General features: G+C 36.7%; 1 protein-coding gene across 2 annotated transcripts in view; it reads right to left on the bottom strand.

Moving 5' to 3' along the window:
* Positions 1-8,844: 8,844 nt before the first annotated feature.
* The window catches only part of MIPOL1 (mirror-image polydactyly 1), a 312,949-nt gene continuing 296,189 nt past the window's right edge, over positions 8,845-25,604 (bottom strand). For both annotated transcript variants that reach the window (XM_024982072.2, XM_024982074.2), the window contains one exon: positions 8,845-9,611. In XM_024982072.2, the coding sequence (XP_024837840.1) occupies positions 9,545-9,611 (67 nt within the window). In that variant the 3' untranslated portion in view covers positions 8,845-9,544. The remainder of the gene's footprint in view (positions 9,612-25,604) is intronic.

Raw genomic sequence — 25,604 nt, 5'->3', positions numbered from 1 at the left:
ACAAAAAACAAAAGAAAAATCCCCCAAACAAACCAAAACCTCAAAACAAAACAAAAAGACCCACCAAAAGCAAAACAACAACAAAAACAGGTGGAAATACGTGAATCAAAGTCTTTGTACTTGGGACAACAGGCAAACAGGACAGTGATCCCAGAGAGAAGGGGAAGAAAGGGAGTCCAAAGATGATTCCAGCGCATCACATGGTGAGTTTACCGAGCAGAGTGCAGGAGAAGGACCAAAACAGAGTCTGGGAGCTTCCCTGAATTGAGAACATAGAGTTGAGACTTGGGGGAGGTCAAAGTGGTTAGAATTTGCAGTCAGAGTACTAGAGAGGGTAGATTCTGGAACAAAAATTACTGTACAGAAAGAGAGTGAGAGCAAGTGGGCTCAGAAGAGCTACAGAGCATTCCTTGAGTCTTCCTCTGAGTATGGACCAGCAGACTTGCGTAAGTAAACTACCAAGGCTAAGGTTAGAACTTTAGAGAGGTGCAGGCAGAACGACGACCCGAACTCACACATAGGTGTGACTAGTCAGAGCAGAGTCAACTCACACTGCACAGGGCATCAGGTATTCAGAAAGGGATGGCCTAAGCGGAGGGGGAGAATGAGCCCTAGACTTAAGTTTCTCTGGTCCTACCGACTGAAGCTTAAAACCTACTAGCAAGGATCAAAACTGTTTCCAAATCATGTAACTGCATCCCTGAACACACTTCAAAATTTTTAATGAAAAACAAAAATATCTAACACCCAACAAGATAAAATTTACAATGACTTGCGTCTAAAACAAGTTATCAAGCATACAAAGCAGAAAAATACAACTCATGATTGTACAGCACAGGGAAATAGCTATTATTTTGTGTTAACTTTAAATGGAATATAATCTATAAAATATTGAACCACTATGATGTACACCTGAAACTAATATAATATTGTACATCAACTAACAGTTCAGTTCAGTTTAGTTGCTCAGTCGTGTCCGACTCTTTGCGACCCCATGGACTGCAGCACACCAGGCTTCCCTGTTCATCACCAACTTCCAGAGTTTGCTCAAACTCCATGTCCATTGTGTCGGTGATGCCATCCAACCATCTCATCCTCTGTTGTCCCCTTCTCCTCCTGTCTTCAATCTTTCCCAGCATCAGGGTCTTTTCCAATGAGTCAGTTCTTTGCATCAGGTGGCCAAAGTATTGGAGTTTCAGCTCCAGCATCAGTCCTTCCAATGAATATTCAGGACTGATTTCCTTTAGGATGGACTGGTTGGATCTCCTTGCAGTTCAAGGGACTCTCAAGAGTCTTCTCCAACCCTACAGTTCAAAAACATCAATTCTTTGGCTCTCAGTCTTATTTATGGTTCAACTCTCACATCCATACATGACTACTAGAAATACCATAGCTTTGACTAGACTGAACTTTTTTGGCAAAGTAATATCTCTGCTTTTTAATATGCTGTTTAGGTTTGTCATATATTTTCTTCCAAGGAGCAAGCATCCTTTAATTTCATGGCTACAGTTACCATCTGCAGTGATTCTGGAACCCAAGAAAATAAAGTCTCTCACTGTTTCCATTGTTTTCCTGTCTATTTGCCATGAAGTGATGGGACCAGATGCCATGATCTTAGTTTTCTGAATGTTAAGTTTTAAGTCAATTTTTTCACTTTGCTCTTTCACTTTCATCAAGAGGCTCTTTTGTTCTTCTTCACTTTCTGCCATAAGGGTGGTGTCATCTATATATCTGAAGTTATTGATATTTCTTCTGCCAATCTTGATTCCAGCTTGTGCTTCATCCAGCCTGGCATTTCACATAATGTACTCTGCATGTAAGTTAAGTAAGCAGGGTGACAATATACAGCCTTGATGTACTCCTTTCCCGATTTGGAACCAATCCATTGTTCCATGTCCAGTTCTAACTGTTGCTTCTTGACCTGCATACAGACTTCTCAGGAGGTAGGTAAGCTGGTCTGCTATTCCCGTCTCTTTCAGAATTTTCCACAGTTTGCTGTGATCCACACAGTCAAAGGCTTTGGCGTAGTCAATAAAACAGAAATATATATTTTTCTGGAACTCTCTTGCTTTTTTGATGATCCAATGGATGTTGGCAATTTTGATCTCTGGTTCCTCGCCTTTTCTAAATCCAGCTTGAACATCTGGAAGTTCATGGTTCACATACTGTTGAAGCCTGGCTTGTATCAGGCTTCAACTATAAAGTATCAAATATACTTCAACTTTACTTCAATTAAAGAAAAAACAACTTATGATAAGGAAATCAATAGAAATAGACTTGGAAATAGAATAGATAATAGAATTAACAGACAAGCACAGTATTCCAGAAAATAGTTCAAAGCATGAAAAAATTAAGGAGATTTGAAAGACATTAAAAAGACCCCAATTTAAAATTTTAGAGATGAGAAGTATATTTGTGATGTAAAAGGCTCTAGATGGAATTAAGAAGAGTAAATTAGATACTCCAAAAGAAAAGGTCGGTAACTTTAAAGACAAAATAATAGAAAGTATTCAAAATAAAACACCCAGAGGAAAAAGAAACACTCCTCTGCCACTGGCAAAATGAACGAAGAATGAATGAGCCGTAGGACAACCTCAAGTGGCCTAATATATATTAAGTAGCAGTTCTAGAGGGGGAGGAAAGAGTTTGAGGACAAATGGTATTGGGGGAAAAAGCCAAAATTTAAAAAAATTGATGAAGATTATAAACTTATAGTCCAAGAAGTTCAACAAATATGCACAGGAACATGCAGAAATCTGTAACACATCACAATCAAGTGGGCTAAAACGAGTAATGAAGGTAAAATCCTTAAAGCAGCCAGAGGACATATGTGCAGAGAACAAAAATTAAAATGACAGTAGCCAGAGACGGTGGAATAACATCTTGAAAATATTTTCCCAAAAGGTTAACCTAGAATTCTATAACCAGAAAAAAAACTTTCTTCGCCCAACAAAATGAAGGCTAAAAAAAGACAGAGACATTTTCAAACATACAAAAGCTGAAAGAATTCATTATTTACAGCCCAGTGTTGTATAAAAGATACATACTTCAGGAAGGAAGAAAATGGTAGCAGGTGGAAACTTGGATCTACAAGAAGAGTACTAGAAATGTAAATACGTGGGTAAATAGAAAATAATGTTGTTCTTACTTTTTGAGTCACTTTAAAAGTAGTTAATTATTTAAAGCAAAAACAATAATTAAATTATTATTGTATACCTATGTAAAAGTAAAATGCATGACAACAATATCACCAAGGTCATACATGGTGAGACAATTTTTTTAAACAGCAATCTGACTGTTTAGATATTATCAGTTTATAGAAACTTCACCCCAACAATTCCTACTGCCCACCCCACCCTAGTCCTCTTGTAGCCATGCACCTTAAGCTTTAAATCCTAAGTTCACTACAGGTGACACTGTGTTACACAGTCTGCTTATATTTACCTTATCTTGATTGAATAACCAAACACAACAGAAGCAGTGTTCTTTGATTTCAGCTGTTGGCTACAGCAAAATTCCACATACGAATTTCAAAATTAGTAGAGGTGCTTTGTCATAGTTTCAAATCATTTTTTTATTAAGAGAATTTGATTGCCTGTCTTAGGTTCTTTCTAACCAAAATACAATTTCTCGATTAAAGACAATCTCTTTAACAAGTGGTGCTGGGAAAACTGGTCAACCACTTGTAAAAGAATGAAACTAGAACACTTTCTAACACCTTACACAAAAATAAACTCAAAATGGATTAAAGATCTAAACGTAAGACCAGAAACTATAAAACTCCTAGAGGAGAACATAGGCAAAACACTCCGACATACATCACAGCAGGATCCTCTATGACCCACCTCCCAGAATATTGGAAATAAAAGCAAAAATAAACAAATGGGACCTAATTAAACTTAAAAGCTTCTGCACAACAAAGGAAACTATTAGCAAGGTGAAAAGGCAGCCTTCAGAATGGAAGAAAATAATAGCAAATGAAGCAACTGACAAAAAAACTAATCTCAAAAATATACAAGCAACTCCTACAGCTCAATTCCAGAAAAATAAACGACCCAATCAAAAAATGGGCCAAAGAACTAAATAGACATTTCTCCAAAGAAGACATACAGATGGCTAACAAACACATGAAAAGATGCTCAACATCACTCATTATCAGAGAAATGCAAATCAAAACCACTATGAGGTACCATTTCACGCCAGTCAGAATGGCTGCGATCCAAAAGTCTACAAGCAATAAATGCTGGAGAGGGTGTGGAGAAAAGGGAACTCTCTTACACTGTTGGTGGGAATGCAAACTAGTACAGCCACTATGGAGAACAGTGTGGAGATTACTTAAAAAACTGGAAATAGAACTGCCTTATGATCCAGCAATCCCACTGCTGGGCATACACACTGAGGAAACCAGAAGGGAAAGAGACACGTGTACCCCAATGTTCATTGCAGCACTGTTTATAATAGCCAGGACATGGAAGCAACCTAGATGCCCATCAGCAGATGAATGGATAAGAAAGCAGTGGTACATATACACAATGGAGTATTACTCAGCCATTAAAAAGAATACATTTGAATCAGTTCTAATGAGATGGATGAAACCGGAACCTATTATACAGAGTGAAGTAAGCCAGAAAGAAAAACACCAATACAGTATACTAACACATATATATGGAATTTAGAAAGATGATAACAATAACCCTGTGTACGAGACAGCAAAAGAGACACTGATGTATAGATCAGTCTTATGGACTCTGTGGGAGAGGGAGAGGGTGGGGAGATTTGGGAGAATAGCATTGAAACATGTATAATATCATGTATGAAACGAGTCGCCAGTCCAGGTTCGATGTACGGTACTGGATGCTTGGGGCTGGTGCACTGGGACGACCTAGAGGGAGGGGAGGGGAGGGAGGAGGGAGGAGGGTTCAGGATGGGAAACGCGGGTATACCTGTGGCGGATTCATTTCGATATTTGGCAAAACTAATACAATATTGTAAAGTTTAAAAATAAAATAAAATTTAAAAAAAAAACAAAAAAACAAAATACAATTTCTCTTTAATATTTTACTAGTGCCAGTAGTAAAGTACCTAATAAATCTGTCCTTAATGACTTTTAACTTTATTAAACTTGTAAGACAGTCAGACAGGTTGACAGTGGACGTCATCTGTTTCCTTACTGTTGTGTATTTTATAGGCATATTCCGTACAGTGCCTTCAGGACTGAACACTTTTAAAAGCTTGATTAAATGTCTAAATAACTGTATTGAAATGTATAAAATTTGCAGTAGAGAGCTTATATGACTGAAAAGTAAATATATATTTCAGATTTTGGAGTTTGTGCATTAAAATACACCTTTCTTAATAATCTGACCATCAAGAAACTGGTCACATCGAAAGTACCAGCATTCTCCAAAACTATGTTGAGAAAACAGTAACATTAAAAATAAGTATATTTCAATGCACGATGCTGGATGCCTGAGGCTGGTGCACTGGGACGACCCAGAGGGATGGTATGGGGAGGGAGGAGGGTTCAGGATGGGGAACACATGTATAATTTTTTTTAATTAAAATTGAAAAAAAAAAAAAGTATATTAAGATTTCTGCAAAGAAGTGTCAATAGTACACAATAATTTAATGAGTCTTAAAAATACACATTCATCACTGTCCAATTCTATTTATGAAATCCTACATTAAAAATAACTTCAACATTTATCGATTTAACTTAAAGTACATAACAAAAAAGAAAAGAAAACCTTTTCAAAGAAGGTTATTCTAGTAAAAGGATTACAAAAAATCTGGTAACCTGAGATGCTATTCTGGAACGTATGCTGCTAGTTCAAATGTGCAAGCTCCAACTTAACAAATGTTTAAAATATTTGAGTTTTTAAAACAGTGCCAAAATAAACCACATCTTTTCTAGAGATGACATATTTAGCTGAGCTCAAGCAATATAAATCTTTCAACCATTTCATGTATTTGTTTAAAAGCCTCAGAAACCACGTGCATTTGTAATAAAATGAACAAAATGCTGAAGTCACTGGAGCCTAACAATTGACTTATAAATCAATTTTTTAGAAAGGCAAATATATTTATATGCATGTGTCTGTGTATTTATATATCTATATATCTCTCTTGATATTACTAGATAGATAGCATAGCTGTATATAGTAGTTATCAACACAATAATTGTCTTGCGAAAAATTTGGGTTCCATATAAACCATATGTGAGAAGACAAATGTATAGGACATGGCTATTTTATCATTATAATGCCTCACTTGTCAAGAGTATTTAATGATAGAAACTTCACTAATTATCTTTAAAAATATACTATCTATAAAAATGGCTTTTTATGCAATGTTAATCAATATTAAAACTATAAAATTTTAATATTCTAACATTTTTGTCCAATAAACTAATTCTATTGGTAAGTGATCTGATGAGAAGATTTATCCGTTTATTTGAATAAGGACATCTACAAAGGATCAAGTTTCTCACTGAAAAAGAAAGATATTTTAAATAATTTTAACACAATGGTTAAACATAATATAGAAGTAGAATGAGTTTCTCCCATATTATTAACTAATAACTTTGCTTTATACTTTGTTTATAACTTGCCTATAACTGGTTGTATCTTTAACAGATGCTCCAGGAGGTACAGTGAGCCTTTAAGTTTAGACTGTCATTTGCTAGAAATATATTGTCAGGTTCTAACATCAAGCCAAATTAAAGAGTACAGAAGAACTCTGGTTATTTTTAATCAACAATGAGTTGTCACAATATTCCTAATTAGTGAAAGTAAGGCTAAGGTTGCTACTGTAACACTATAGAGAGGTAGTAATAATGTGATGCTGTTCACATATGCAGCTCACATTACTGTACTTAATTGAAAGATATGTGCAGAAAATTCATACATATATGCATAAAAGAAATGGCACAATAATAAAAGAAATTGCAACAGTTAGAATCTTTGATTTTTAATTTTTGTAAATGAAAGTTCTGGAGACCTGTGGTTGCATGGAGTTGAGTCATAAGACCTCAGCTGTAAGCCCTAGCCAGTTCTTGCCAAATTCCTAGTTCCATTGAGTGTGTTTCCTCATTTACAAAATGTATTACTAATACTACTACTAATGGTAATACTAAAACTACTAGCATCATTATCATTATTACGTGGTAGACAAAAATATTGGTGTTATATTACTGTCCATAGAATCACATAAAAATGCAGATGAGAAAGGGCTTTGTTAATCAAGTGCTACACGTTTGTATGATCTTTTCTGCTTTTCCTCTGAACTACTTATTTTTAACAAGGAAAAGTAAATTATCATTTCACTGTAGGAATTAGACTTGATGTTTAAAGTAAACTCAAAGCAACCTCTTTTCTGAAGTGTGGAACACTTCAGAAGTTGCATTATAATTGAATATATAGAGAACTGATCTTCAGCAGGCAAGATTATTCCTTCACACCCCCTTGCCCTGTCCAAAAATAAGTACTACTTGACGCATCTGTAATTGTGCAGATAATTCATTTTCAAGGGGATGTGGTAATCTGGGGGAGATTACCTACACTGAGCAATAGTAGATGCTAGAACTATTTTGTAAATTTAATGTCAAGGTATCAAATTCTTTAAAGGTTCTGTATATTGATTATAGGAATTAGTTGTGCTAATCTGATTGGCTAGTTATAGAAAGAGATGTTTGGAAATTGTAAAATGCCTTTTTTCTACACTTTGTGTTTTACAAAACCTCAAGCAAAATAACTCAATAAATTTTGTCTGTTATTCAGGAATAAATTGAAAACTCAAGTTACTTGCAATTTATTTGAAGAGGTTTCAGGAATGGACTATTTTGTGATGAGAACTGTTTTTCTTCACTTACCTGCATGACTTAAAAGGGGCTCTTCCTTCACATAGGGAGCTGTTACATGTTAGAGAAAACTACATGCATGATGAAACTATTCTAAATTTCTATAGTAAGATAGTCGCAGTTTAGAGAGCCTATAATTCTCTTTAGGACTGTAGAATAAATCCAGTTAATTTTGAACCCCTATTCTTCCTTATTTTTCACATAGTTTAAGCAAAATTAAAAGCAGGCAACATGAGTAAATTCTAAATTTGAATCAATGGGATGATTCTGTCAGTTAATTCAACGGGGTTAATAAGAAACAAATAGAGCTTGTTTGCATCACAATTCTTTTGTCACCCTGTGATAAAGCACCTTACATTTTTCTGCAGAGTAAAAAAAATTCAAAAGCATAATTTCCAATGGTGTATGCAATAAATGATTCTGTACTTGTCCTGAAAATAGGCAATGGTAAATAATTTAGCTCAGTCTTAAAGATAAAAGATTATATGGACTTAGACAATTTTTCACTTGCCTACTTAATTTCCACTAATTCCATCTCTACTTATCTATTTCATCCTATTCTGGTCATATTTATTTTCTATTTGCTTCTCATCTAGTCAATCTTAAAAAAAAGATTTTTTCCTGTAGCTAAATACATGAATCTTAGTTTTATCCATAAAATTTAAAAAAGTAGGTTTCCTGAACCAAATCACAGGTTTACTTTTTCCCCCAAGTCTTTATATTTTTACATTATAATTTTATTATATATTATAATTAGATTCCCATCTTCCATAACAAAAATTCAAATGACAGTCTAAATATAGGCATTAAAAAAAAGAATACTTCGTATGTTTCATGGGCACTTGCCTTTTCGTGTCATGGTGACACATGCTCATTTTCAAGCCAAAAGTATCCCACCTGAGTAGACAGACTTGGCAATTACTACGGCTCAAATAGAGTTTAGATCATTATTCAGACCCAACATTAAAAAATACCAACACCATGAATTTATAAGTACACATTAACAATACTTTCTTTTTATTGAAAACAGTGTGCATTATTTGTAGTGAAAAAAATCATGCTTTGATTAACGTCATTTTAATATGCCAAGCTCTTATTAAAGCAAATTATACATTTGATTCTTGGTATCCATACTTAATATTCTTTAATACTATAAAAGATTACATGTATGCATCGAAGGAAGACTATACATGCTTCTTATGTATGTGCTTCTCTCATTGGTTAAGAAATAAACTCTATATTGAAAAATGCATGTATTTGAAGTTTTGACCTAACACAGTGGATTAAGGTTTAGACAATATTTACTTTGCTGCATTTGACTCAGAAAGGGCCATATGTGAAGATATGATCCTGACCAACTTTACTATGTTTCTATAATGGTCTTCCAGCAAAAATATTTATATTAAATACAGTGAGATATAAAATAATTACAAATAAGCTGCAACTTTACAGCTATTCATTGGTAAAAGTCTGTAGTTAATACATTTGGATAAATAACTCAAGTCAGCAGCAAAGTGGTTAAACATTTGTGATTTGATTTTATCTCAGCTTGGAATGTGGTTGGAGTGTCCCACTTCTAACAACTGTTTGCTAAGTTAAGGCTTTAGTGTTTACACAGTGTTGAATGAAGCAGCCTGGTCACCAGATGTGATTGCTTCCCCAGACTGTCGTTTTTTTTTTTTCAGTTCAGATCACTGTCCTCATGGTCCCTGTTCCAACCTTCTTCCTCAGGACGTCCACCAGCCTTTCCAACCTAAGTTGAGGGCAGTGGGGTGGGAGGGGAAAAAAATAAAGAACACAGAAAGTGCAATTATTGTCAGGAATGTTTTGACTGAAAAAGGACAGTATTTACCTGTGATCAAGCACTTCTGGTCGTCATGTGAAGAAACAAAGCATGACTGGAAGTGAGAGACATGGGTGCAGAGTGCCAAGTATTTGAGGTTAAAAAAACAGCAAAAACATACACTTAAACCCAATCTTCAGATTACGGCAGTTTTAGAGGCTACATGAAAAACACAAGCTACTAGTTTTAATACATCTACCTACTTGCATCAAAGTTATGAATGAATCACTATTATGCCATGACAAGATGGCATATTAAATGTTGAGCAGTTTCAAACCGATTTTTCACCCAAGAAGTTCATTTTTCAATATAGAAATACTATAATTCTTAGACCTGTTACTGAGCTTAATAAGTGATATGTTGGTATACTGTATAATTGCTATGCATTACATTTCTTCTTTTTAAAGCCAGGTGTTAGGTGGCTAGGTTGGAAAAACGATGTCTCAGTGGCATCAAAACAATTTAAATATATATAAATGGTTTGATGCTAATAAAGCCAGATTTTCTGTACTACATTTTAAAAGTTTCTATTCCTGAGTAATATAAATAGGCTAGCACTGACTCTATATACTTCTGAGTCAAATATATGTGATTTTTCAGTTGATTAAAAATTCACCAACTAAACTGAAAATGGGAGTCCAAAGTTCAGAGGTCATTCTGTAGGGTTCTTAGACTGCTCTAAGGGAGAGAGATCCATTCATTGAATCAGTAAGGGTTTTGCGTCTCAAAAGATGATGGAATTAGATCATCAATTGCCTTTTTCTTACTATTTTATTCACAGTAAGCATAAAACCTCAACCAAAAATCTTGCTTGATGTCACACACACAGAAATCTTCTCTATAAGGGAAGCTCATACCCAGCAGCTTTCATATACACAATTCTCCCTCCTCAAAGACTGGTGAGCGACACAGTCTAGTCTGCTCCAGCTTTTCTCATTTATATGGATCCATGCATGAGGGTCCTTTGCAAATAAACACAGCACCGAGCCAGACACTAAAGGAATGAGGGTATTCTTAGAGTCATACACACTGGTTTAGATGGACTCATCAGCTGCATGCAACATTGAAAACAGCTCAAGTTAAATGGATGACTCTGCATATATCAAGAGTTTTGTTAATAGAAAGTAGGGACATGAAACAACTCGGGGCATAAAAAAATCTTTGCTTTGAGAAATGTAGTTATGATCTCATAGTGAAAAAGGAAAATCTTGCTTAAATTTATTACCACAAATTTCTCTAATGTAAATTTTACACAAGTATTATACATCCATTAAAACAGCTTTAAGCTAGTGATGCAAATACTTGAACTAGAAGATTTATTAGAAAATTCACTGTATTTACAGATGACTCTGTTGGACTTTCCCTAGTGATAAGAACCAGTGCTCTGTTATACTCTCTGAAGAGTATGATTCCTAGGATCGCATAGATTCTTTAAGACAAAGTTTTACTAAGGTTAACTGTGGAGGAAGGGGAGGAAAAATGTCACCGTGAAATTTTAACTGCATTGTAAAATATGCTAATAACCTGAATTAACAGCTAACAACTAGAAACCTTGTAGAAGCCAGTAGAAACCTTGATATGCCATTAATAGAATTTCTCAGCATAGACTGTAAAAAGCTAAGACAATACACATATTTTTGGCTGCACTGGGTCTTTCTTGCTGTGTGCAGGTTTCTCCAGTTGCCGTGCAGGGGCTTCTCCCGCTGTGAAGCATGGGTTCTAGAGAGTATGGTCTCAGTAGTTGCAGCGTGCAAGCTCTGTAGTTGTGGCATGCAGGGTTAGTTTCTCTGTGGCACGTGGGATCTTAGTTCCCTGACTAGGGATTGAACCTGCATCCCCTGCATTGGAAGGTAGATTCTCAACCAGTGGACCACCAAGGAAGTCCCGAAAGTTAGAAAATAGTACTTTCAGGTTAGTTAACTATATCTCTCTCCCACAGTACCATTTGCTCTACTATTAAAAAAACTTCCTCATAATGTAAAAGTAAGCTCTACTTTGCACAGTTATTATCATTATGAATTCTGAATCAGTGGAATGCTAAATTACTGAGATGAGTCTGTACTGTGCTTCTTTGGGTTTTTTCTTTACAGATGGACTCATCTTACTTTAGTTTCTTCATACATTAGGATATCTTTCCATTTAGAACTCTTACATCTTGTGAAGGCAAGAAGTTAGGAGGAAATACTTAAATATCATGTTTTGCAATGTCTTTATTATATTTCAACAACTACTAGATCAGCCACATTCTCAGTTTATCCAGGTTGAATGATTTATGAAAATTTGATCTCAGAAACGAGAAATATGTCAATTACATCGTTTTGTAAAAGCTTACTGACTTTTGAAACACAATGAAGCATCTATTCCTTCCTGTAAGGAATGGACTATACCTGCCAAACACGGACTGTGCTGACAGGAAGGTAGGTGTGTCTGTTGAACCACCTTGCAGGATCTGCCTGCAGGTTATTCTTTACTGTCCTAATCAATAATATCCTTAAAAAATTACATAGTTTAATAAAATAGGCTCCAACTGCTTTACATGTTGCTCAATGATAGCTTCTCACAAAATTCATGAAATAGGAAAAGAGTCAGATTAGAATTCTAGGATTAGAATTCCTCTCTTCTAAATGAAGAAACAGAAGCCCAGACAAGGAAATCCTTGTACAAGGTCCTAAGATAAGACAGTAACAAATGTGGGCCTGGTTTCCTTGTTCTTATTTCAGTTACTTCCACTAGAGTTTGGGCTAATAGAAAGCTACAGATTTTAGATTATAGGTTACTGTATTATTTGTCTTAATAAGTACATTAAACTGTTTCCTCGAGTTATTACTTAAGTCAAATTGGTAAGCATTTACTGGCATATTTTATCTGCTAGTTTAGTAACAATTATAGGAAAGTAAACTGATAATGCTGTATATAATTAGGAAATAAGACAGTTTATTTGCTATAACACAAATGTTTTGTCAACTTGAAAAATACATTTACAGCTATATTTTAGACAGAAATTCTAGCTTTTTCAAATAATACCACTTTTATATTTTCTTTATGTCTATATAAAGTGTACATACTACAATGAAATACATAGCTTTCCATCAAGTAGATGATCATAAGTTATTTACCAATTTTCTGAGTTGGTTTACTCTCATTTTTCACTCTTAATGAATATTTTGATACATTTTAAAAGGCAAGTAATACTTAATGAATACTGACTATGTGTCAGCATTCTGAGAAGTACTTTATGCACATATTTAATTTTCATTACAGCTCCATGGAGTAGATATTATCATTAGATGACAAACCAAAGCATATAGAAGGTAATCTGACCAAAGTTGCACTGCTACTGAGTTCTGAAGCTGGCGTACGCTGCAAGGCGTAATTACCACATCCCTGATCTCTCTGATGATGTGTTCCACTGCTTCCCAAAATACTGTAACTTTTAAGGTTTAGTTTTGATTTTTTATGGCCTTGGACTACTCTTACTGACTAGATAATTTTTTTTGCAAAGTGAGAGAAAGGACTGAAAACAGAACAAATTCCTCATCTTCAGTTGAACTGTAGTGAAGCAAAAATTTCACTATAGATAAACAAGCTGTAGATTCCATTAAAAATTTTTTTTTTAGATTTCATTTTTTTTTTTTTTTTTAGATTTCATTTTTGAGAGAGAGTTTTGTTTTATCTGTCAAGGTGAGAGAATTCTTATTAGCAGGAGAATTTCCTTTTTAGAAAAAAATTCCATTTCTACTATTTAGGCAACAAAATTATCTCATCCAACATATCTGGCTTCTTAATTATTATTTTTTTTCCCAAGGAGACAGAATCAGGGAAATTCAAGAGAGATGGATAAAAATCATCCTTCCAGTAGAGAAGACAGCAAAGCCACTAAAAATGCTTTGGGTTGGCCATTAGTGCCAAAGATCTTGCTCTCTTTAAACCACGGCAGTGGGACAAGAAAGAGATGTAGTTTTTTCTTTTACTATTATGGCTGTTCTTTCTATGCTAGTTCTTAAATGTTGTTTTATCACCTTTAAACACTTTTTCTGTTTTCCTAAAAGATGTTATTTGTTCCCCTGATTTCATTTAAATGCTTATGGTACAGATTATCATCCCAAAACTCTCCTCTGAGTTTCACCCTCATATATCCAACTGCCTTCAAGATAGCTCCTCTTGCTTATTTCACAGGCATATGACAGTGAGCATATCTAAAATAAAGCTTATTTTACCTCCCATGCATATTTCAGTATTTCTTATTCTGATTACTGTTGCCATTCATTAACCAACTTTAAGTTGAAAAAATTTAGAAAACCTTGGTTCATTCATTTTTTTTTCTCACTGCAGCTTGGATCTAAGAAAAGACTGTGATAAAACCACTAATGTAGACAGTGGGAAGCAATAAAAGGGTTTACCTCATCTAGTAACGTCATTTACATTTTAGAAAGATTCCCCCCTGGCAAGAATATAGAGATGAGATGGAGGTAAGTTGGCCTACAGGTAGGGAGTCCAGATAACTTCTTAGGAGCACAACAATGTGGATGTACTTCTGGTCACAAAACTGCATACCTAAAAAGCTTGTGATACGGATTTTAGTTCAATCGACAAACATTTATTTAGTAATTCCTATGAACTAGTTACTATTCGAGGCATTGATTATTCAAAGACTAGGACATGGCTTGATCATAGGAGCAGTAAGGTGGAGAAACATCTTTATATGGTAACTTCAATCAGTTATTGGTAAATGCTGTAATAAAAGGGTAAGCATGGGTATTACACAGAACCTAGCTTGGGCAGGGAAAGAGAAGGGCCTGTAAAGGCTTTCTGATGATGCCTGAGTTAAGTTTTGAAGGATAAGAAGGAGACAGTCACCTCAAGAAAGGTGGGAATGGAGAGGGGGTAGGATGGGAATTTCAGACAAAGAAAATAATATGTGTACAGGCACTGAGGTATGAAAAGCATGATGTGTGTCAAGTCCTACCAGTAGGATGGTTTCACAGGTTTCTCAGGATCATGGAGGATGTTGGGAAATGAGACTGCAGTGGTTGGTCATGACTAGGTCTTGCCCTAGGTGGTAACTAAAGCCATAGGAGTGGATGGAAATGCTAAGAGAGACATAAGAAAGGAGGAGCAGGGGGGATGGGGGGTGGGAAGAAGAAAGAACCAAAATGAAAACAAACACTTTAAGGAAAAGGACTGACAAAAGAATTTGAGAAAACAGTCGGGAAGCAAAAGACAAACCAAGCGTAGGTGCTGTCACAGAAAGTAGAGAAGAGAATTTCAGGAAGAGAGTCATCAACAGGGTTAAATACTTAAATAAGATGAAAGTGACAAATGAACATTAGGAAATGACAACCTTCTCTGTGCAGCTTTAATAGCATGATAGAAGTAGGATGATGTGAAAAAGTGAAGATGAAGTATAGGCTTGGTTAGAAAATATAAGATCTTGGGTAGAAACTAAAGAGGATTACAGTTGCAGGAAAACGTATGGCTGAGGAAGTCCTTAAAGAAATGGATGGCATGTGATTATGTTTATGGACTATAGAAGAGAAGACTACAGGAAGAAGCTAAAGTAAAAGGGAGGAAAACAATATATTTTAAGGAGGGTCTCAGAGAATGGAATTGTAAGCACAACTCGCAGCATTATCACTAAAAATATGACTGGAAAACTTTCCTTGGAGATTAGAGGGTATAGAGGCGGGGGGGAATAGAGCTGTGGATAACTCTGTAGAGGTGGAGCCATTTAACTGACAGAACTCATCATTGCTAGATTCAGTTTTCCCCATTGAGTAAGAGGCAGAGTTCTCTACTGAGAGCACAGGGTAAAGAAAAAGGCTGGGAAGGGGGCGGGAAATAGTAAAGGTTTAATGGGACAAGAAAGGGAGGTGATATTGGACATGTAAAAGGAATGCTAGTGGGATTGATGGGCCACTGATATTGAAGTTTCTTAGCAGGGAAGGGGGAGCCTGGTGGGCTGCCATCTATGGGGTCACACAGAGTCGGACATGACTGAAGTGACTTAGCAGCAGCAGCATGAATGCAGAGGTTGGGTGGAGAGGAAGATACTGAACCAGCTACTTGAAATGCACATTAAAGGAACCTCAAGGATCTCACATTTATGGACATAAGTAGATATCACTGGAGAGGAGACAGACATAGTGATAATAAATTTGGATGATATAAATCCCAAAGAAGGGAGGGTTTTCATGTGGCTGCAGAAGGTATGAAAATAGCAACAGGGAACCAGAGAACTCTTCTTTCTAGTCTACAGTGTATGGGGAAAAGACTGGTGTCTGATGGGCTACAAGCAAAGAAGTATCCTTGGTAAATTCAAGTTTCAGGTAGAACGTATGTGGGAAACATTCAGTGCAGAAGTTGTGGAAAGATGCAATGTAGTAGGGCTTCCAAGGTGGTACACTGATAAAGAATCCTCCTGCCAATGACAGGAGGCACAAGACATGTATGTGGGTTTGATCCCTGGGTCAGGAAGATCCCTGGAGTAGGAAATGGCAACCCACTCCAGTATTCTAGCCTGGGAAATCCTGTGGACAGAGGAGCCTGGTGGGCTACAGTCCATGGGGTTGCAAAGAGTTGGACACGACTCTATGACTGAACAACAAAACCCACCCTCCCAGGCATAAATTGTAAACAATGAAACAAAAAGTTCTTTCTCAGTCTCAGGCACACTATGTAACTGAAAGATACAGATTAAAATACACACAGATGCGTTTAAAAAATATATATATACACATTTATAAATCTGTAAAGACACAACGTATAAATATGAACACACATATGTGCATAAAAGTATGTGTAAGAAATAAAGGAAGATCAATCAAAGAGAATAAAATGGACAAAAGAAAGACTATTCACATATGAAATAGAATGGAAAAAGAAATTCTAAGTGAAAAGGTGAATGCAGAAGTATATGGGAGAGTGGGGTGAAAAGTCATGGTGAACACATTAATAAATTGAAAGATAAAAACCATATGATTATCTCAATAGATGCAGAGAAAGCCTTTGACAAAATTCAACATCCATTTATGATAAAAACCCTCCAGAAAGCAGGCATAGAAGGAACATACCTCAACATAATAAAAGCCATATATGATAAACCCACAGCAAACATTAACCTCAATGGTGAAAAATTGAAAGCACTTCCCCTAAAGTCAGGAACAAGACAAGGGTGCCCACTCTCACCACTACTATTCAACATAGTTTTGGAAGTTTTAGCCATAGCAATCAGAGAAGAAAAGGAAATAAAAGGAATCCAGATTGGAAAAGAAGTAGTAAACCTCTCACTGTTTACAGATGACATGATCCTCTACATAGAAAATCCTAAAGACTCTACCAGAAAATTACTAGAGCTAATCAATGTAGTAAAGTTTCAGGATATAAAATTCACACACAGAAATCCCTTGCATTCCTATACACTAACAATGAGAAAACAGAAAGAGAAATTAAGGAAACAATTCCATTCACCATTGCAATGAAAAGAATAAAATACTTAGGAATAAATCTACCTAAAGAAACAAAAGACCTATATATAGAAAACTATAAAACACTGATGAAAGAAATCAAAGATGACATAAATAGATGGAGAAATATACCATGTTCATGGATTGGAAGAATCAGTATAGTGAAAATGAGTATACTACCCAAAGCAATCTACAGATTCAATGCAATCCCTATCAAGCTACCAATGGTGTTTTTCAGAGAACTAGAACAAATAATTTCCCAATTTGTACGGAAATACAAAAAACCTCGAATAGCCAAAGCAATCTTGAGAAAGAAGAATGGAACTGGAGAAATCAACCTGCCTGACATCAGACTATACTACAAAGCTACAGTCATCAAGACAGTACGGTACTGGCACAAAGACAGAAAAATAGATTAATTTAGCTCTTCAGATATGTCATTATATCAAGTACTATCATTCATTCATTCATAAATACTTCTTGAGTATTTATTTTGTGAATGCACCTTCTAAACAGTTGTGTTCAAAAGAGTTTTTAATGTGTCTACTGTAGGTGTTATATCAAGTTTTTTTTTTTTTAATACAAAATCCTCTGTAAAGATGTGCCATAAAAGGAATTTTCAGCTATGTCATGATATAATGAGTTCAGGCTATATCTTTTGCAAATAGTTCTAAGATTATAAGTATTGTGAACAAGAGGTGTATTAATTAGAAGATAATGAGAAAGTAGGAATAAGATGTTCTTAGACACCACAATTTTGGGTCATTTAATTTTCAGTACTTCATTTAGCTCCACTTTTAGATGTACATTAATAGTAAGAAACTGTTTTTTACCTTGAAATTAAATAATAAACTTGGATTTATCTTTGAGATAAAACAGAGCATAGAAAAAACTTAGTACATGTAAATACAACAGTGCTTAGATTAGATATATGACATTCCTTATTCAACGCCACTAATACATAAGATGAAGTGAAAAGTGAAGTGAAGTGAAAGTGAAAGTTGCTCAGTTGTATCTGACTCTGCGACCCCATAGACTATACAGTCCATGGAATTTTCCAGGCCAGAATACTGGAGTGGATAGCCTTTCCCTTCTCAAGGGGATCTTCCCAACCCAGGGATTGTAACCCAGGTCTATCGCATTGCAGGCGGATTCTTTACCAGCTGAGCCACAAGGGAAGCCCAAGAATACTGGAGTGGGTAGCCTATCCCTTCTCCAGCGGATCTTCCTGACCCAGAAATCGAACCAGGGTCTCCTGCATTGCAGGCAGATTTTTTACCAACTGAGCTATCAGGGTAGACAAGGCAATGAAAAGTTACCTATATTTTAAACACAGACTAATATTTGCTATTTTCTATGTAACCTTGAAAAATTAGTTTCACTAAACAATCATTATAGCAATTAGCATCAATTTAGATGACTAATAAACATAAAAGTTGGAAATAAAACAACCAAATTACATAAAGCTTGGCCTTATTTTTATTTCATCCCACTTAAAAATTAAAACAGGGAGAAGAATTAAAGCTATATTTCCTTCTTTACAGGATCTCTAAGGTAATTCTACTTCAAGTTTTGGATTTTAAATTGATAATTTTGGTATAATTTTATCCAGGGCTTAATTAAGTTAGTAAGTTAGATGTCTAGATAGCCTGCTAGATTCCAACTGTCCAAAGCAGTGCTAGTGCAGTGGATGATACTATTAGGAAAGTACTTACTGAAGATAATAGAGTTATTTTGCTTAAGCCTCTAACTTAACATAATAAAGTGATTGAGATAATAGAATGAATTAAGATCAAGTGACAATTTTATTGGGCTCTTTAACTGTCTATCAGAGGATATTTAAACCATATGTAAGATTCCCAAGAAAACTCAACGCCAGTAACAACCTCATAAAGCTCCATGAGGGCTGGGACATTATGTGTTTTGTTCATAAATATATTTTTGTAACTAGCAGAACAGGCTCTCAAAAATCAACAGGACATTATTTGTTTGTGAATAAATATTATACACACATGCATATGTTAAGGGTCTCTGCAGAAGCATACTGAATGATAAAATAGTTATTTGAAAAGAATGTAGGGAGTTTGGGGGCTTGGTGGGAAAGATGTTAAATGAAATTTCACTCTTAGTGAGAACCAAGGTTATGCTTTTTGTATCAGGAGGGATTTTGTCAATGTGATAAGAATAAATTATTAATTCCCCAAACCAGCAACTCCAGCTCTTCTTTTTGACTTCATAACTTACAAGGAGAAAAAACATGAAGCATACAAAGGAATAAAATTGCTATTGATGCACCTTCTATGCATCTTCTATGGGAGAAGCATCACAGTCAAAAATAAGCAGGTGCATGACAATGTAGGGATTGACAAACTGAAAATACGGTAAACCATTTTTAACTGTTCCATTAAAAACTCTTGATTTAGAAGAACTGAAAAAGGGATATGTTAGTGGTATTTTTAAAAAGAACACAAATTTCGGCCAGTTCCTTTTCTGATTCTTGTGTTTTGTCCCTGCTCTGCAGCTTCTAGGATAGCCATGATCTTAGTTTTTTGCATGTTGAATTTTAAGCCAGCTTTTTCACTCTCTTCTTTCACCTTCATCAAGAGATACTTCAGCTCCTCTTCACTTTCTGCCATTAGGGTGGAGTCATCTGCATATTGGAGAAGGAAATGGCAACCCACTCCAGTGTTCTTGCCTGGAGAATCCCAGGGACTGGGGAGCCTGGTGGGCTGCCCTCTATGGGGTCGCACAGAGTCGGACACGACTGAAGCGACTTAGCAAGCAAGTAGCAAGCATCTGCATATATGAGGTTACTGATATTTCTCCCAGCAGTCTTGACTCCAACTTGAGCTTCAACCAGCCCAGGAGTTCACATGAACTACTGTTCACAGACGTTTTTTTCTGGAACTCCTTTGCTTTCTCCAAGATCCAGCGAATGTTGGCAATTTGGATCTCTGATCCCTTTGCCTTTTCGAAACTCAGCTTGTATATCTAGAAGTTTTTGGTTTACATACTTCTGAAGACCAGCTTGAAGAATTTTGAGCATAATCTTGCTAGCATGTGAAATGATTGCAATTGTACGGTAATTTGGGCTTTCTTTGGCACTGCCTTTCTTTGGGACTGGAATGAAAACTGACTGTTTCCAGTCCTGTGTCTATTGCTGCATTTTCCAAATTTTCTGACATATTGATTGCAGCACTTTAACAGCATCATCTTTAAGGATTTGAAATAGTTCAGTTGGATTTCGATCACCTCTATTAGCTTTGTTCATAGTAATGCATTCTAAGCCCCACTTGACTTCACACTCCAGGACGTCCAGCTATAGGTGAGTGATCACACTATTGTGATTATCTGGGTCATTAAGACCTTTTTTGTATAGCTCTTCAGTGAATTCTTCCCACCTCTTCCTAGTTTCTTCTTCTTCTGTTACGTCCTTATCATTTCTGTCCTTTATCATGCCCATCTTCGCATGAAACGCTCCTTTGATATCTCCAATTCCCCTGAAGAGATCGCTAGTCGTCTCCATTCTATTGTTTTTCTCTATTTCTTTGCATTGTTCATTTAGGATAGCCTTCTTATCTCTCTGTGCTACTCTCTGGAACTCTGCATTCGGCTGGGTATGTCTTTGCCTTTCTCCCTTGCTTTTTGCTTTTCTTCTCTCCTCAGCTGTGTGTAAGGCCTCCTCACACAGCCACTTTGCCTTTGTGCATTTCTTTTTCTTTGGGATGATTTTGGTCACTGCCCCCTGTACAATATTACAAACCTTCGTTCATAGTTCTTCAGGCACTCTGTCTACCAGATCGAATCCCCTGAAACCACTTGTCACTTCCACTGTATAGTAATAAGGGGTGTGATTTAGGTCATACCTGAATAGCGGTTTTCCCTACTTTCTTCAATTTAAGCTTGAATTTTGCATTAAGGAGCTCATGATCTTAGCCACAGTCAACTCCTGGTATTGTTTTTGCTGACTATATAGAGTTTCTCCATTTCAGCTGCAAAGTACATATCAATCTGGTTTCGGTACTCACCATCTGGTGATGTCCATGTGTACAGTCATCTCCTGTGTTGTTGGAAGAGGGTGTTTGCTATGACCAGCGTGTTCTATTAACAGACGTTTTCTGTTAGCCTTTGCCCTGCTTTATTTTGTACACCAAGGTCAAACTGCCTGTTATTCCGGGTATCTCTTGACTTCCTACTTTTGCATTCCAATCCCCTATGATGCAAAGGACATCTTTTTTTGGTGTTAGGTCTAGAAGGTGTTGTAGGTCTTCCTAGAATTGGTGAACTTAAGCTTCTTTGGCATCAGTGGTTGGGGCACAGACTTAGATTACTGTGATGGTGAATGGTGTGTCTTGGAAACAAAACCAAGATCATGCTGTTGTTTTTGAGACTGCATGCAGGTACTGTATTTTGGACATTTTTGGTTGACTATGAGGGTGTCTCCATTTCTTCTAAGGGATTCTTGTCCGAAATAATAGATATTGTGCTCATCTGAATTAAATTCACCCATTTCTATCCACTTTAGTTCAGTTCAGTTCAGTTGCTCAGTCGTGTCCGACTCTTTGCAACCCCATGAATCACAGCATGTCAGGCCTCCCTGTCCGTCACCAACTCTCGGAGCTCACTCAGACTCATGTCCATTGAGTCAGTGATGTCATCCAGTCACCGCATCCTCTGTCGTCCCCTTCTCCTCCTGCGCACTCAGACTCATGTCCATTGAGTCAGTGATGTCATCCAGTCATCGTATCCTCTGTCGTCCCCTTCTCCTCCTGCCCTCAATCCCTCCCAGCATCAGAGTCTTTTCCAATGAGTCAACTTTCCGCATGAGGTGGCCAAACTATTGGAGTTTCAGCTTTAGCATCAGTCCTTCCAAAGAACACCCAAGGCTGATCTCCTTTAGAACGGACTGGCTGGATCTCCTTGCAGTCCAAGGGACTCTCAAGAGTCTTCTCCAACACCACAGTTCAAAAGCATCAATTCTTCTTCGGCACTCAGCTTTCTTCACGGTCCAACTCTCACATCCATACATGACCACAGGGAAAACCATAGCCTTGACTAGACGGACCTTTGTTGGCAAAGTCATGTCTCTGCTTTTCAATATGCTATCTAGGTTGGTCATAACTTTCCTTCCAAGGAGTAAGCGTCTTTTAATTTCATGGCTGCAGTCACCATCTGCAGTGATTTTGGAGTCCAAAAATATAAAGTCTGACACTGTTTCCACTGTTTCCCCATCTATTTCCCATGAAGTGATGGGACCAGATGCCACGATTTTCGTTTTCTGAATGTTGAGTTTTAAGCCAACTTTTGCACTCTCCTCTTTCACTTTCATCAAGAGGTTTTTTAGTTCCTCTTCACTTTCTGCCATAAGGGTGGTGTCATCTGCATATCTGAGGTTATTGATATTTCTTCCGGCAATCTTGATTCCAGCTTGTGCTTCTTCCAGCCCAGCCTTTCTCATGATGTACTCTGCACAGAAGTTAAATAAGCAGGGTGATAATACACAGCCTTGACGTACTCCTTTTCCTATTTGGAACCAGTCTGTTGTTCCATGTCCAGTTCTAACTGTTGCTTCCTGACCTGCATATAGGTTTCTCAAGAGGCAGGTCAGGTGGTCTGGGATTCTCATCTCTTTCAGAATTTTCCATAGTTTATTGTGATCCACACAGTCAAAGGCTTTGGTATAGTCAATAAAGCAGAAATAGATGTTTTTTCTGGAACTCTCTTGCTTTTTCGATGATCCAGCGGATGTTGGCAATTTGATCTCTGGTTCCTCTGCCTTTTCTAAAACCAGCTTGAACATCTGGACTTTAGTTCACTGATCCCTAAAATGAAAATATTGCCACCTCCTGCTTGACTATGTCCAATTTACCTTGATTCATGGACCGAACATTCCAGGTTCCTATGCAATATTGTTTTTTACAGCATCGGACTTTACTTTCACTACCAGACACATTCACAACTGAGAGTCGTTTCTGCTTTGGTCCAAATGCTACATTCTTTCTGGAGTTATTAGTAACTGCCCTCCACTCTTCCCCTGTAGCATATTGGACACTTTCCATCCTGGGGGGCTCATCTTCTGGTGTAATATCTTTTTGCCTTTATATACTGTTCATGGGGTTTTCTAGGCAAGAATATTGGAGTGGGTGCCACTTTCTTCTCCAGCGGACCACATTTAGTCAGAGCTCTTTACTATGATCCATCTGTCCTGGGTGCCCCTGCACAGCATGGCTCGCAGCTTCATTGTTACATAAGTGCCTTCACCATGACAAGGCCGTGATCCATGAAGGGGAAGGCACACAGAAGACCTTTATTTCTTTTAGATGAAAGACTACTGATTACATCACTCTTCTGTTTAAAATATCATAGTTTCACTATCTTTAGAGTGTCTTTTGTTAAAAATTAAGGATGTTAAGTCATTTTCTTCTTCAATACTGTTTTAAAAACTTCAATTATATTCTCCTAAAAGTTTTTTTTTCCCCTATGAAGAAACTGATCCTTGGTTTCAAGATAAGGATACAGTAAATAAAAGTTTGAAGTTAATCTCATTCATGATATCATTAGATAGCTAGACAGTCACTGCTTCTGTCAGTTTAAAATTGTATGTTACAATACTTAGGTATTTTATATACAGTCTAATTTTAATATGAATGAGAAAAATTAATCTTTCTAAAATATCAAAATTTAGCTATGTAATATAATCATGAAAAAGAAGATTTCTCTGAAAAGTTTATGATGTATACTGGTCATAAAACATACACTATTTACTTAGAGTTGCCATGAGAACATATTAAAGGAAAATGTTTATAAAGATTTATACTAATACATATATAAAAGCATAAAAGAGGTTTATATTTTCATCTATCTCAAAAGAGTGTCTATCCCAACCATATACACATTTTTTGGGTAATTTATGGATAAGGAATTCTGAATGCCTTCAAAGAGAGCATTTATAAGTTTCATTTCTTCCTGATTTTTGATTTTTATATGCCATTTGTAAATGTAATTACTATTCTTTAATATCCATTCACTTCACAGCTAATACTTTCAAGCACCAGAGAAGACAAAATTAAATTGCATGTATCTTTCTTTTACTTGTTAAAGTGTTAGTTTTAACGATGAATGAACTTTATTCTCAGTATCTAGATTAGTCACTGGTGGCAAGTTAGTGACTTATATGCAGAGTACACCATGTGAAATGCCAGACTGGATGAATCATAAGTTAGAATCAAGATTGCTGGAAGAAATATCAACAACCTCAGATATGCAGATGATACCACTCTAATGGTAAAAAGTGAAGAGGAACTAAAGAGCCTTTTGATGAGGGTGAAAGAGGAGAGTGAAAAAGCTGGCTTGAAATTCAACATTCAAAAAACGAAGATCATGTCATCTGGTCCCATCACATCAAGGCAAACAGAAGGGGAAAAAGTAGAAGTATTTCTTGGCCTACAGACCTGGCCATGAAATTAAAAGACACTTGCTCCTTGGAACGAAAGCTATGGCAAACCTAAACAGCATACTAAAAAGCAGAGACATCATTTTGCTGACAAAGGTCTGTATAGTCAAAACTATGGTTTTTCCAGTAGTCAGGTATGGATGTAAGAGTTGAACCATAAAGAAAGCTGAAGGCTAAAGAATTGATGCTTTTGAACTGTGGTGCTGGAGAAGACTCTTGAGAGTCCCTTGGACAGCAAGGATATGCAATCAGTCAATACTAAAGGAAATCAACCCTGAATATTCATTGGAAGGCCTGTTGCTGAAGCTGATGCTTCAATACTTCAGTCACCTGATAGGGAGAGCTGACTCACTGGAAAAGACTCTGATGCTGGAAAAGACTGAAGGAAGAAGAGGGCAGCAGAGAATGAGATGGTTAGATAGCATCATTGACTCAATGGACATTAATTTGAGCAAACTCTGGAAGGTAGTGGAGAACAGAGGAGCCTGGTGTGCTACATAGTCTAAGGGGTCTCAAAGAGTTGGACACCACTTACTGACTGAACAACATCAATAAGTTAGTTACATAGACACACATCCACTCTTTCGAGCTGTGTCTGTGTCTGTGTGTGCTTAGTCACTCAGTCATGTCTAACTCTTTGGTATCCCATGGACTGTAGCCCACTAGGCTCCTCTGTCCCTGGGATTCTCCAGGCAAGAATACTGGAGTGGGTCACCATTTCCCACTCCAGGGGATCTTCCCCACCCACAGATCTAACCTATGTCTCTTGTCTCTCCTGCATTGGCAGGTGGATTCCAGGTGGTGCTAGTGGCTAAAGAATCTGCCTGCCAGTGCAGGAGACCATAAAGGAAGTGCGTTTGATCCCTGGGTTGGGAAGATCCTGGTGGAGGAAGTGAGCTGACAGAACACTATTAAATTGTAACAGGGACTGAGTTACAAAGATCTGAAATGTGAATTGTTCTTATGTTCAGATTTGCTTACAATGAG

This window comes from Bos taurus, chromosome 21, assembly GCF_002263795.3.
Source record: "Bos taurus isolate L1 Dominette 01449 registration number 42190680 breed Hereford chromosome 21, ARS-UCD2.0, whole genome shotgun sequence".
Classification (NCBI taxonomy): domain Eukaryota; kingdom Metazoa; phylum Chordata; class Mammalia; order Artiodactyla; family Bovidae; genus Bos; species Bos taurus.
The sequence above is the reverse complement of the archived record's forward strand: the minus strand, read 5'-3'. Positions and strand labels throughout refer to the sequence as shown.